This window comes from Phodopus roborovskii, unplaced genomic scaffold, assembly GCF_943737965.1.
Source record: "Phodopus roborovskii unplaced genomic scaffold, PHOROB, whole genome shotgun sequence".
Lineage (NCBI taxonomy): Eukaryota > Metazoa > Chordata > Mammalia > Rodentia > Cricetidae > Phodopus > Phodopus roborovskii.
In genome coordinates, this window is record NW_026126418.1 from 72,560,027 (window position 1) to 72,572,688 (window position 12,662).

The 12,662-nt window shown below is 44.0% G+C and overlaps 1 protein-coding gene across 3 annotated transcripts in view; it reads left to right on the forward strand.

Moving 5' to 3' along the window:
• Fubp3 (far upstream element binding protein 3) overlaps positions 1-12,662 on the forward strand; it is a 45,518-nt gene that overhangs the window by 13,088 nt on the left and 19,768 nt on the right. For all 3 annotated transcript variants that reach the window (XM_051185133.1, XM_051185132.1, XM_051185134.1), the window contains exons 2-5: positions 329-434; positions 9,234-9,267; positions 11,650-11,699; positions 12,013-12,084. In XM_051185133.1, coding sequence (XP_051041090.1) covers positions 329-434; positions 9,234-9,267; positions 11,650-11,699; positions 12,013-12,084 — 262 coding nt within the window. The remainder of the gene's footprint in view (positions 1-328; positions 435-9,233; positions 9,268-11,649; positions 11,700-12,012; positions 12,085-12,662) is intronic.

Below are 12,662 nucleotides of genomic sequence, written 5' to 3' on the forward strand. Positions count from 1 at the left end.
TTTCTTGGGTGATGATAGATGGCTTAGCAGGTAAAGGCAGTGTGAGTTTGAACTTTGGACCTCAACTAGTAGAAAAAGAAAACCAGCTATCATAGGTTTTCCCCCACATACATCTCTCTTCCTGAATTACATTTTTAAAAGACAACATTTGGGGAGTTAATTTCTAAAGCACAAGACAAAAGAAAACTCAACAGGTAAGTTTGCCTTACTAGAGAAAGCGTCTAGGTGGGAGAAATGGTGTAACCACCCCTTGAAAAAGACTCTGTCTTCCTTCCCGGGATACAACTATGACTTGGTACCAAGTATTTAAATTTGATTCTCTCTGTAGATTGCTGCTAAAATTGATTCAATTCCTCACTTGAATAATTCCACACCCCTGGTGGACCCCTCCGTGTATGGATATGGAGTGCAGAAGCGGCCCCTGGATGATGGAGGTAAGTTGCTGTAAACCGCTCACCTTTTTGATGGCACTGAACCTACCAGTTATTTTGAATCTGTGTCAGCCATTTCTGAGCAGTTCTCCAACATCACATTCTTAGAGGAATGATGAAGAGGAAGTAGTTAGGATGATTTTTCTTAGCAATTGGCTGGCATTTGAGTTCCTATTTGCCTTGATAATACAGGAATCTTTTCAGCTGGGCTCCACAGTAAAGACTTGGCCTCGGCGTCCACTTGGAAGTAATTTGACCCATTTGAGAATTGTTTGATTTAGTTCTCAGTCTCTCTGGCACTTGCATGGGAATTAAAGTTACTACTGTTGTGAAATACTTAGATTTGGTGCAAGTCCTGAGGAAGCTGTTGTGGAGTTGACCTCTAAGAAGGGGCAGATTGGTGAACTTTCCAGTCTCTGCCAACTTTCACCATTCCCATTTGTGTCTGGCGTTGGTTTGTTGTTGAATTTTTTTTTTTTTTTTTAATCATTGTGTACTACTTATATGCACTACTGGATTCCATGATGACATTTTTAGATATGCATACTTTGACCATATTCCCTTCCATCTCCCGGTCCTATCCTTGATCCATCATCTTCCCTAATAATCCCCATATACTTTCATGTGTGACAGGCTCTTTTTAAAAGCATCCATTTTCATTCATTCATTTATTAGTTTGTTGGTTTATATTTCCAACTGCATCTCTAAAGGAACTTGGAAACACTCAGAGTACCTGTCACCAGTGCTCCAGCCTTGTATTGATCAGGTATTTGAGCAGAGTTCACACTTGCTTTGTCCTTTCTGCTGTGGAGCACACTGTGATGGTGTGAAGTGCACAGAGTTACACATGGCTTTACATAGAGCTGGTGAGACTGTCTTTTCTGCTTGCCTTTCTGTTGATCTGCTTATGTAGCCAGTTGTGTGTAGATACTTCTGTGACATGTTATTAAGAGGAAAAAAAGAAAACACCAAGGTTTAGAATATTGTGTAATGTAAGTTGTGCGTAATCTCCTTTCCAAAAGAGTGTGTGTTTTTTTGTTTGTTTTGAGACAGGGTCTTTCTACATAGCTCTGGATGGCCTGGAAATCAGAGATGTACTTGTCTCTGCTTATTAAATGTTGAGATTAAAGGCATAAGCCACTATGCCTGATTGAGTGTTTGTTTTGGTTTTCTAAGACAGGGTTTCTCTGTGTAACAGGCCTAGCTGTCCTGGAACTCACTTTGTTGACCAGGCTGGCCTCAAACAGAGATCTGCCTGTCCCAAGCATAGAGATTAAAGTGTGCACCACCATTGCATGGCAAGATTTTTTCTTTTTAAGTAATAATTGGATTTTGAGCTGTTCGTGGGCTATGGAGATAGTTCAGCACCTGCTGACCTGAGTTTAATCCATAAAGAAGAGAACTGATTACCACAATTAGTCTTCTGAACTCCATAATGCAGCTGTCTGTGCATGTACACATACAAAATACATTTTTTAAAAAAAAACAAGTAAGATCGCAATGGTGTTGCACACCTTTAATTCCAGCACTTGGGAGGCAGGAACTGGCAGATCTTTGTGAATTTGAGGCCAGTCTGCTCTACAAAATGAGTTCCAGGACAGCCAAGGCTACACAGAGAAAACAAAAAACAAACCAAACCGTGATCTCACACAGAAGTTCACCTCAGGGTTGCCAAACTACAGGTAACCATTTAAATTGCTGCTGCTAAGTGTACCCTATGGTCTCTCTGTTTCTATAGAGTGATTTCCTAGATCTAGTATGGTTGAATGTATTAAGGGCAGTTTTGCCTAGGTGAGGAGCGGTGACTCAGAGAAACCTCTTTTCCTTTCCAGTGCTTTGCACTTTCTTTGTTTGCTCCTCTGGGACATCAATATAAGAATAAAATGGAGTTGTCTGGCTCTGAGCACAGATCTTCTTAATGGATGATATCTCTCTAGTCCAATGTTCCCAGAAATCATGATCAATCATTTTACAGTTTACCCATTCCTGTCTAGCAATTTAGCCTGTGGAATCAAGTGTAAAAAGTTGGGCAATGCTGTCTTTTGTATAGGGGATACCTCAATATTTGCTAGTGAAACCCTATGGCGCTTTTAAGATATTTTTCTTCTGTTTCAAAGAAATCAGTGGCACATGAAAGATGAGCCATTCCACAGGGTTCAGGCAGAGGTGTTTTTTGTTTTTGTTTTTGTTTTTTTTTAGGGAAGGGGTCATAAAAGGGGAGGGGGAAGACTGGCCTCCAGGAACAGGAGCAGTGGGAGAGAAGAAAGGGTTGGGGGGGGGGGGGCACGGGATGGGACCACAGAGAGAGGATGGGAGGTAAGCAGGGCCCTTTTAAAAGGGAACATAGTGAATGTGCGCAGGTGGTGCTCTTAGTGGCTGCAGCTGAGGGCATATCTGTCAGAACCCCAAGGACAGGCCAGTACAGATGCCTGAATACTAACAGGAAACATTGTAAATTTATCAATTAAAAGCACAGTATAACAAGCAGATATGGTTACTGGAGACAGAATCTGAAGGGAAGACCAGAATCTCAGCTAAAATCCCAAGTCCTTATTATAATACATGTATTTTCACTTAGTTTGGTTTTTGAGATAGGATCTCACTATGTATCCCTGGCTGTCCTGGAGCTCACTTAGTAGAACAAACTGGCCTGCAACTTGGAGAGATCCACCTGCCTTTACCTCTTGGGTGCTGAGATCAAAGGCAAGTGCTACCATGCCCATTTTACTTTCTTCGAGTGGGAAGGAGTAGCATAAGTTGGCCTCCAAATTGCTATATTACCCAGGATGAAGTCCTTCCTAACCTTGCTGTCTCTACTTCCCAAGGACTGGAACTTCAGGCATGTCTTACCGTGTCTGCCTTGTTACCTCTTTGTGAGACACACTTTGTGTGTTTGCCTGCTGCTGAGGTCAGACAACTCACTAGTTTAGCTCCTCTTCCCTTCTTTTTTCCGGGTGCTTTCTTAGTGAGAAAGTACCATGAAGAGCACAGCTGAATCCCACTAGGTCTCCCTTACCTCTGCACACTTGTCTCATAACAGCGGACTGTATTTGAGGAACAATACATTACCTTCAGGTGGTCAGCACTGTGCATCACAGTCTGATCAAGTAAACCTCTTGTTAAATAACTTAGAGAAAATTGTTTATTTTTCTCCAAGTTTGGAATTTGAATTTTCTGTTGAGCTGAGCAAGAACCTTAGAAATTGGGCCTAGCTTTGGCTTTATCCTCATTTTCTCACTCCCTGGCCGCTGGGAATAAGGCCAGGTCTAGGGAGCTGTGTCCTATGTAGAAGGAGAGAGAGAGAGCGCTAAGCATATATAGGGCAGTGCAGCCAGGAGAAGTATCCTGTGTGAATAGGATCAAGTCAGTACAGTCTAGGGAATAGCACTTGTGAGCACTACCTCAGATGGCTTCTTCTTTTTTTAATGCTTTTGTAAACAAAATTTACATACATTGGTGTTTTGCCTACATGTATGTGTGTGAGGGTGTCAGATTCCCTGGAACTGGAGTTACAGGCAGTTGTAAACTATGTGGGTACTGGGATTGAACCTGGGTCCTCTGGAAGAACAGCCAATGCTCTTAACCCCTAAGCCATATCTCCAGTCCCTGAGATGGTTTCTTAAGCCTGCTTGGTACTGCAAGAGGACAGCAGCTCAACTCACCAGGCCCACCTCAGTGCTCTTCCCTTGACTCTTAGTCTTTTAGAGGCAGAGGTGGGCAGAGGAGCTTGTCATGTAGCTCAAGCAGTCACACACTCATCACTCTTTCTATTGTGTGTATGGAATTCTTGCGATTGTACACAGAGGTCAAAGGACTCTCCTTATATTTATTTGTGAGTTCCATGGATCAAATTTCAGGTCATCAGGCTTCATGGCAAGTGCTTTTATACACTGAGCCATCTCGATGAACCATGGTCCCAAACTCTCAAACCCTTCACCTCAGAATGCTGTTACCCAAATGTTTTCCATCTTTGGGGACATTCCATTAATTTGGAAATCCCTGCTCTCATTTATAGTCCTTTCCTGTCAGACTTTGTACATGCTGAGATGTAAAGCTCCTTGGAGCTGTTTGACCTGTCAGGGTTCTCTCCTAAGCCCCAGATCCTCCTGGCCTGTCTGTCACCCTCTGCTTCTGCAGCAGCCTGCTCATCTGCTGCTTTCTCTGCTCTGCCTAAATCTAATCCCCTAACCTCGGCTGGTGCTTTTCTATTTGGTGTTAGGTTGCAGGGTTGATGTGACTTCCTTCTAGAAAGTCTTCATCTAGCCTGGGAGCTGGATGGGTTGTAGACAATGACAGCTCTGTCATGAGGGATATAGCAAGACTTTTTTAAGGACTGAGACTGTCTCAGTAGTAGAGCTAGTCTGAGGCCCTACGTTTAATCCCAGCACCACCACAAAAAAAGACAGGAAGTGCTTTTACTTTTTAAACTATCACAAGTGAGTTAAATCCTGTTTCCTTAGGAACTAGTCACACACATAACTGAAATAAAGACTTAGGAAATGTAAACCTTCGTTATGTGGTAAATTTGTTCCCCATGTTTATCATGGGAGGAAGGCTTCAGTGCTATGCTGATGGCTTTAGGCCTCTACTGTTCACTCACTGTCACTCTGTTGCTTCTTGGGCCAGGTCTTAGCTTTAAGGGTGTACTGGTTCTTATTCATCCTTGACCCTCCATTTGAGTTAGTCTATACTGGACTCTTAAGCACCTGAATGGTCCAGTGGATATGGTAGAGGAGGAATAACAGAAATAATATTACAGGATGGGGGTGTGGCTCGGTGGTCATATACTGGCCTAGTATGCAGGAGAGTCTGGGTTTCATCCTCAGCACCTGCTAAACAGTGATCTGAAAGTGCCAGAGTAAATGGCAGAGCCCCCTGTAGAACCCATGTAGATCCAGGCAGCTGGAGTGAGTTTATAGGTGTTCTGTGCTCTGTCCTAGAAGGCTGCTAATGACAGCATCTCCCTGGTAGTGGGGAAAGCAGGAGCAGCACCTCATGGAGCTGCTGCTGCTGGTATTTTTCTGCTCATGGGCAAGCAGAAGTGATGTTGAAACAAACTTGAAGTTGCAGTTTTTGATGATAGCTTCAAACTCCTGATTCTTCACCTCCAAAGTGATGGGCTAGCAGGCATGTGCCTAACTCATTCTCACTTTGTGTTTGAAGATTGCAGACCAATTTATTCCAGTCTGAGGGAAACTGCAGAGCATACAGGCTATATATAACTCTCAAAGCTGCTAGGAAGGAGGAAATGTGGAAGAGGAAGAAAGCACCATGCCTTTTTAGTTAGGATCCAGAAAAAAAAAAAAGACATGTTCATGGAAGTTGGTGAGCAATTGCATGGGGGTGTGAGGGTGTCTTTAGAAAAAGAACAAGAAAGCTGAGGGTCAGGACAAGCATGCTTAGGATTTGTTCAGTATCCAAAGAAAGGATTGGGGGCTCAGCAGAACCTACACTTGTGTTTAGTAGTGCGGAACTATTAAGCAGTTGCCTATTCTTTCTTTGTTATGAGTGTCACCAAGTACACCAGGCTAGCTTAGAACCCTCAGTTCTCCTGTCTCTACCTCTCTTCTCACACTTCTCAAAAATAAGTAATAGGAGGTGCATTGTGGCGCATACCTTTGATCTCAGCACTAGGGAGGCAGAGGTGGGTAGATCTCTGTGAGTTCAAGATCTGTCTGCTCTACATAGTGAATTCCAGGGAAACCAGGACTACATTAGAGAAACAAGCAAACAAAAAGTAATTGGCAAAATCAGTAATAATTACTTGCCCAAGGCCTTTCTTTCAGTTGGGTTCAGCAAGAGTGGTCTGTGGCCTGGAACAGGAGCTACTGTAAAGGACACAGGAAGCCTTTGTGTCCCCCCTCAGCCACCTGGATACCACTGACCTTAACTGAGACTGGGAAAGGGCTGGTTATAATCAGAAGAGACAGGTGGGGTGGTGTGTGATATGGGGAGAAATGTTGAGAATCTGGAGGAGGTCTGGGGAGATAGCTCAGTGGGTAAAGCACTTGTGTGAGAGCATGATAGCCTGAGGTCTTGTCCCCAGAATCCATATAAAGCTGGGCTCAGTGTGCAGTGTCTGCAATCCCAGCACTCCCGGGAGCTTGAAGGCCTGTTAGCCTAGAGTGTGCAGCAGTGACCTGAACCTCCGTGAAGCCTGCACAGCACATGAATGTGCTCTTGAACACAAATACAGACTTAAAACAAAAATCTGAAGGAGAGATTGGTTTTGTTTTTGCTGAGCCTAAAAGTCCTGCTATTTTTCTTCCTGCTGGAGCTGAACTCTAATATCTATTCAAGCACATGGTATATGAGGGACAGGAAGAGATGATTAGTAAAGTTGCTGCTTGTTACAAAGTTAGATTAATTGGCTAATGACACTTTACCAACGTCTTTATAAGGTACTTTTTTTTCCTCATAAGAAAGAGTATGTTTGACACCATATTTTTTTTTTAAAGATTATTGCTGAAATTAGCTGAGTGCTATTTCTCAGAAATAATTTCTTATATTGTCAGCTGCCTCATGTTGAGAAGTTCATTCTCCCTCAGCATCCCATGCAGTTTCCATTGCTTGGTGTGAAGGGTCAGTGAGAACTACCGTATGTGTGCAGGTATGCTGGAATTTAGCTTAAGGGGACTTAGGAAGTGTGATGCCTCCTTAGTGTGATCTTCCCGCCAGGACAGAGGAGGTCCAAGAGAAGCATGTTAGTTGCATGGTCAGTACTCAGTGTCCTTTCTTACTGTTGGTTCCATTTTTAGACACCCAGTAAATTAGATGCATGGAGCCACACATGTGTAGTAGCCATGTGTTATGCTTGCATGGAGATGAGAGAAGATTTGGGCTTCTCAGCCTGCCTGAGGCTGAATACTAACTTGGTGGGATCTGGTTTAGTCCTTTGGTATCATGGCCCTTGAAGGTGTGTATTTAGGAGGATGATATGTGCAGGTTTGGTTCTGGTGTTTGGGAGAACCTCCAAGTGTCAGGGAGATAGTTAGAATGATGCCATGTACATGGCCAGTGATGTGTACCTTGCCAACAAAAAGGAATTTCTGTTGCCATGAGCACAGGCTGTCATTGATTGGTGTTTGAACAGAAGCCCTGGAGTGTTCCGGCGAGTATCACAGGGTTCTTTGTGGCCAAGTTGTCCTTCTGTGTTCCTGTGGCTTCTCTGCCAGAGACAGTCATAGCTGAAGATCATCAGCCTGTGGTTTCTGAGCCAGGGGCTTGCAGTCTGCTATGTAGCTCTCATTGAGGACTGCATTCACTAGCTGGTGTTTAGTTCTTCTGTATTCAGTGGACTCTTCATCCTTTAGTAGAAGAATTCTAATGGAAATTGAGGAAGCTAAACTTTCTTTTGAGACAGGGTTCACTATAGCCCAGGCTGCCCTTGAAATCTGTGTGTGTAACTAAGGCTGGCTCAGCCTCTTAAGTGCCGGAATTACAGGGGTAGAACAGCTGTGCAGCCCACAAAGCCTCTGCCCTTACCCTTGTCTTTGTCATTTTCTTTTGTCCCCTCCTTTGCTGGTGGACAGTTTTTGGGCAAAGCCTGTGATGGGGATTCCTCTCCTAAGCTGGAGAGTGTCCGGTTTTCATGCAAATGGGAATCGAGCACTGGGTAAGGGCAAAAAAGTTCTAAAAGTCAATTAAAGACAACTCTCTTCCCCTGAGATAAGCGATTAACGGCATACAGTGTCTGTGCTTTGGTTGCAGACTGTCATCTTGTTATTGATCCAGATGGAAAATGGTTTTTTGTTTTGTTTTGTTTTGTTTTTTTCCTGGATCAATAGCTTCAATGAACTCAGTAGTTTAGTTTTAGCTATATTGTTTCTCTGCTTCTCTCCTTTTAGGATGTCATGGTCTGATTTGCTTTTGTTTATCTCTTTATGGGCCTTTACTGTCCAGGGAATGGCAGGGGAACTGGACAGGAAACAGCAGTTGGCTTTCTTAAACCTTTAAACCTTCTCACTTTTCCAGACATTGGTGTGATAGATATCTCCCGCTTTCCCCAGAGACATAGTTTTGAATGCTCTTTTAGCATCTGGAAAGGTTCATTCAGTTCTTGGGTTTATAGTCTCCTTTTGTCTACTGACTGTTTCTTGAACTGCAATTTCCAGAAGAGAAACAGCACAGAACCATTTCTGCTGATGGCTGGTGAAGGAGGGGCATGTCAATAGCCGAGAGACAGAAACTAGAACAGGGAGCCTGGCAGAGACACACTGGGAATGTGGTTTGTAGAGCCTGTTATGATAGTGAGAGCCTTTGGCACTCAGCTATGTGAAACGAACTAGAGATGATGATGATGCAGAAGGGAGGAACCTAGTCCTTTGTGGTGCTCTTCTGGGTGGCATGGGGAATAACAGAACAGGGACATATGTGCATGTTCTTCGAGACTACAGCTGCCATGGAGCAGTCCTCAACAGTGCTTCCAAGGAGATAAATCTTCTCATTTGGTTTTAAAAGAGCAGGACGGACCTGGTGTATCTACATTGGGTTTGGATGCCAAGCAGGAGGGGGTGGGCAGGATTTAGACAGGCTTCCTTCCTAGGCCTCTCAGCATGAGGACACACAGATCAATTTCTTATCCTTCGTTCAGCTGGACACTGGTTTAGAGATTGTTGAACAAGACGTCCCCTCCTGTTTCATATCACATAACGCATTCATTTCAGCCACTGAGCCTAAATTACTGTTTGCTTTCTTTCTGTCTCCCTCCTACCCCCTGAACAGTAAGAATGTGGGTAAGGATGAAGTTAGTTTATCCGTGCTAATGCTTTGATTTTTCTTTTCTCTTTCTCTTTGCCACAGTAGGTAACCAGTTAGGGGCCTTGGTACATCAAAGGTAAGCAGTGGGTTATGTTTTATTATTTATTGATCATTTCTAATTGTTTATTGATCCACCATCTGCACTGGGGTGTTAGTAAGTCAGAGGTTGGGAGTGTGAGAAGCCAGGGGCTAGATTTCCTTAAGACCCATGGTTTCTGCCAGTCCTCTCCAAAACAACGTCTGCTGGAGGGAACAGGCTGACAGAGGCACTAAGCCAGCCCCTGTTGAGTCTCAAGAGACTTTCACAATGCTGGAGTTGCTCTCTTCCACTGTAGATTACATTTGAAAGGAGGGATGCATTGTCCTGCTGGTTCTGTGACTCTCCCAGTATCTAAGGATCTGCAGCCTCTTCACAGAAGAAGAATGCAGTTCTTGGGTGAACACAGTGTGTGTGGGCTTCAGAAGCAGGATGCGCCTGGGATCGGGGGTTTGTGGGGAGAATCTTGGCTTGGTGCCTAGTTTCCTCTCTGCCTCTCTTTTTCCTCATTGCCTTCCATTAAGCTGAGGATTTAGATATAAAGACCCTAGGCTTTAACAGGGCCCATCTGTAAGACAAGAGTATCTGGTCAGTACAGGAAGGGGGAAAGTGCCCAGGAAACTGTGGTGCTTCTCTTCTACATACAGTCTGTTAGCTGTCAATTGTATCCTTAATCTGCACTGCCAGTGACATAGTTCTACCCTCTGTGTTCTACATGAATGCTGGGGGTTTCCAAACATCACTAAGAGTCAGTTAAATGGAAGGTTTAGCCTGACTTTCTTGTTTGTATTGTTTTGTTTGTTAATGAATTAAAATAACTTATGTGAGATTGTTGGTATGAAATGTTGATGAGCATTTCCTGTTACACTGTAATTAGCATGTTGCTTTTCTAGAATACCTATTTGTAGTTCTTTAGACCAGTTTCAGCCTTGCCTTCAACCTTTGAGCTGGATGTGGTGTCATATGCACTTGTGAGGCATAGATGGGAAGTCTGTAAGTCCAAGGCTAGCCTGGTCTACCTAGGAAGTTCCAAGCTAGCTAGAGGTACAGAGAGGGAGATTGGAGGGGAGTTAGAGATTGAGACTGATTGCCAGTGTTATTTATAAGGGCTGAGGAATTGCCCAGCTCTGTGGTGGTGTTTTCAGGATCTTGTTGGGATTGGTTTTGCTTTCAGTGCTAAGGGTGTGTTTAGAACTCCCAGCATGCATGCTAGGCAAGCACTCCCTCCATACAGGGCTGACCCAGGCCTGACATCACCCACTCTGCTAGTGCAGAAGGCACTTTAGTCAGTTCCTGTGAACAGCTTGTGCACATAAGCAGGCACAGCACTCAGTCCTATGTATGTACAGGATGTCATGGCCCTGACAGCTGCGTTAAAACACACCCTGGCAGGCCTGGCCTTTGGGGGGGGGCGTGAAGGGGGTGTTGGTTGCTGCTAGGTTTTAAAGGGCTGTTAGATGCCAGGAGTTGGCCCCATTAGGATTGGATGAATGCTTGTGTTGCTCGACATGGGGAAAGAAATAAGGAAAGATCCCATTGTACATGGGCTAAGGGTGGCTCCTGTCAGTGTTGTGGTGGTAGTGCTGTTTATGCTGTTGGATTTCTTCTGAGTGCTGCACTCCCCTGAAAACATGCACTGTATTCGATCCTTTCTATGATGGGTAAAAACCCAGCTGTGTGGGAGATGCTTAAAAATGCTTTTTTTTTTTTTTAAAACTACTTGTATTTAGCATCCCCTAAGGTAAATGTTTAGATTTAATTGCTTTCCAGGGTGTTGGGCAATTGGATATTGTCCACAATTACACTGCATGTTACATTTCAAAGTTTGTTTGAAAGAGCCAGTGGAGTCTTTTCTTGTTGTTATTTTGTTTTATTTTTTGAAGCCACCTGATGGACAGGATCCTATTTAACAAGAGTCTCACAGCACAAGTGAGGAGATTGTACTGGCTTGGCCAGCACTGATTAGGCTCTGCAGGGTGCTGATTTTCTTGGGCACATACTACCTTAAAAGACATAGGTATATTGGAGGGAGGCCAGAAAACAAAAAGAACAAGAAATCCAAAAAGTTGGCCCTGTTTGTATCTAGAGAGCACTCCCTAGTAGAAGACTGAACCTCTTTCCAACCAACCCTAGCAGATCTTAACTGTCCTGGGGTTGACTGCATCTGTTAGGCACAGCTGTGTGTAGACCAGGCAGCTAGGGAAGGAGTTAGTTTAAGGATCTGAATGTTTCTCCTCTGACCAGAGCGGGGGAGGGGTGGGTGGGTGTTGGAGGCTTGGGTGTTCAGAAATGACACTCTCCCCGTGCTGGGAGGGAGGCAGGAGCATGATTTGTTGTAAGCTTTTGTCTTGGGGATCTAAGGTGGTTGTAGAATTTTGAATTTTGATTTTTTTTTTCTTTAAAAACATTGTTTGTTTTTAGGGCAGTAATAACAGAAGAATTCAAAGTGCCTGATAAAATGGTTGGATTTAGTAAGTATCTGCATTGTCTTTTCCCTTAATTCTTGTATGTTCTAATCTTTTACAAGCTTGTCACCTGTGGTAGAATGCTAGCGGGTGTGTGGCAGGCATGGATTCTACCCCTACTGTGCTCACCTCAGCTAAAGTACTATTAGCTGCTGGTGTCACATGCAGCTTCTGTTGTGATGCCCGGAACTTGAGATGGGCTCCCCAGATGTCCACTTGTAGTGAGCTGTGAGCACAGTTTAAATGTTTGCTGGGTTAATTCGTGCATGACTAAGTGTGGAAGTGGAGATATATTCTGACCCTGCTCATTTTGTTACAGTTATTGGCAGGGGAGGTGAGCAGATTTCACGAATTCAAGCAGAATCTGGTTGCAAAATTCAGATTGCCTCAGGTAAGGGCTACTTTTCTCATAGATTTGTTTTAGTAGAAATCAGAGTTACACAACATTTTCCAGATCCAGTGTCTTTGCTCTTTGGTAGAAGCTAGGGTAAGTATGTGCGGTTGCTGTCTGTTTTCACTTGTGGAGTTGGACCCCACCTGAGCACGAGGGCAGAAGCCAGCCTGGAGATGAGGTTCATATCGGCCTTCTAAGGCAACACTCAACTCTGGCCAATGTGGCCTCTTCCTGAAACCTGCCGGCTGGGCTAATACCTATGTTTTCTGCACCAGAATGTGATGCCAGGCATAGTGGAGCCTGCACCCAGCTTCCCTGTACAACCACCCTTCCACTTTGTGGAGAGAGAACAGTAGGGTCCTGGCTGATTGTGTGTCAGACACCTTTCAGGACCCCTCACAACATGGTCAGTGTTGATCATTCAATGTTAAAAGATAGATTGAAGAACAGTTTTTATTTGTAGTTCTGTTATGACATCTGAGTGTGTCTTCTTCCCATTTGAGAGGAAGGGTCTGGGGACATTCCGGTAGAAGATATTTGTCATTTATAAGATACTGCAGTGTCTTGAAGGCAGT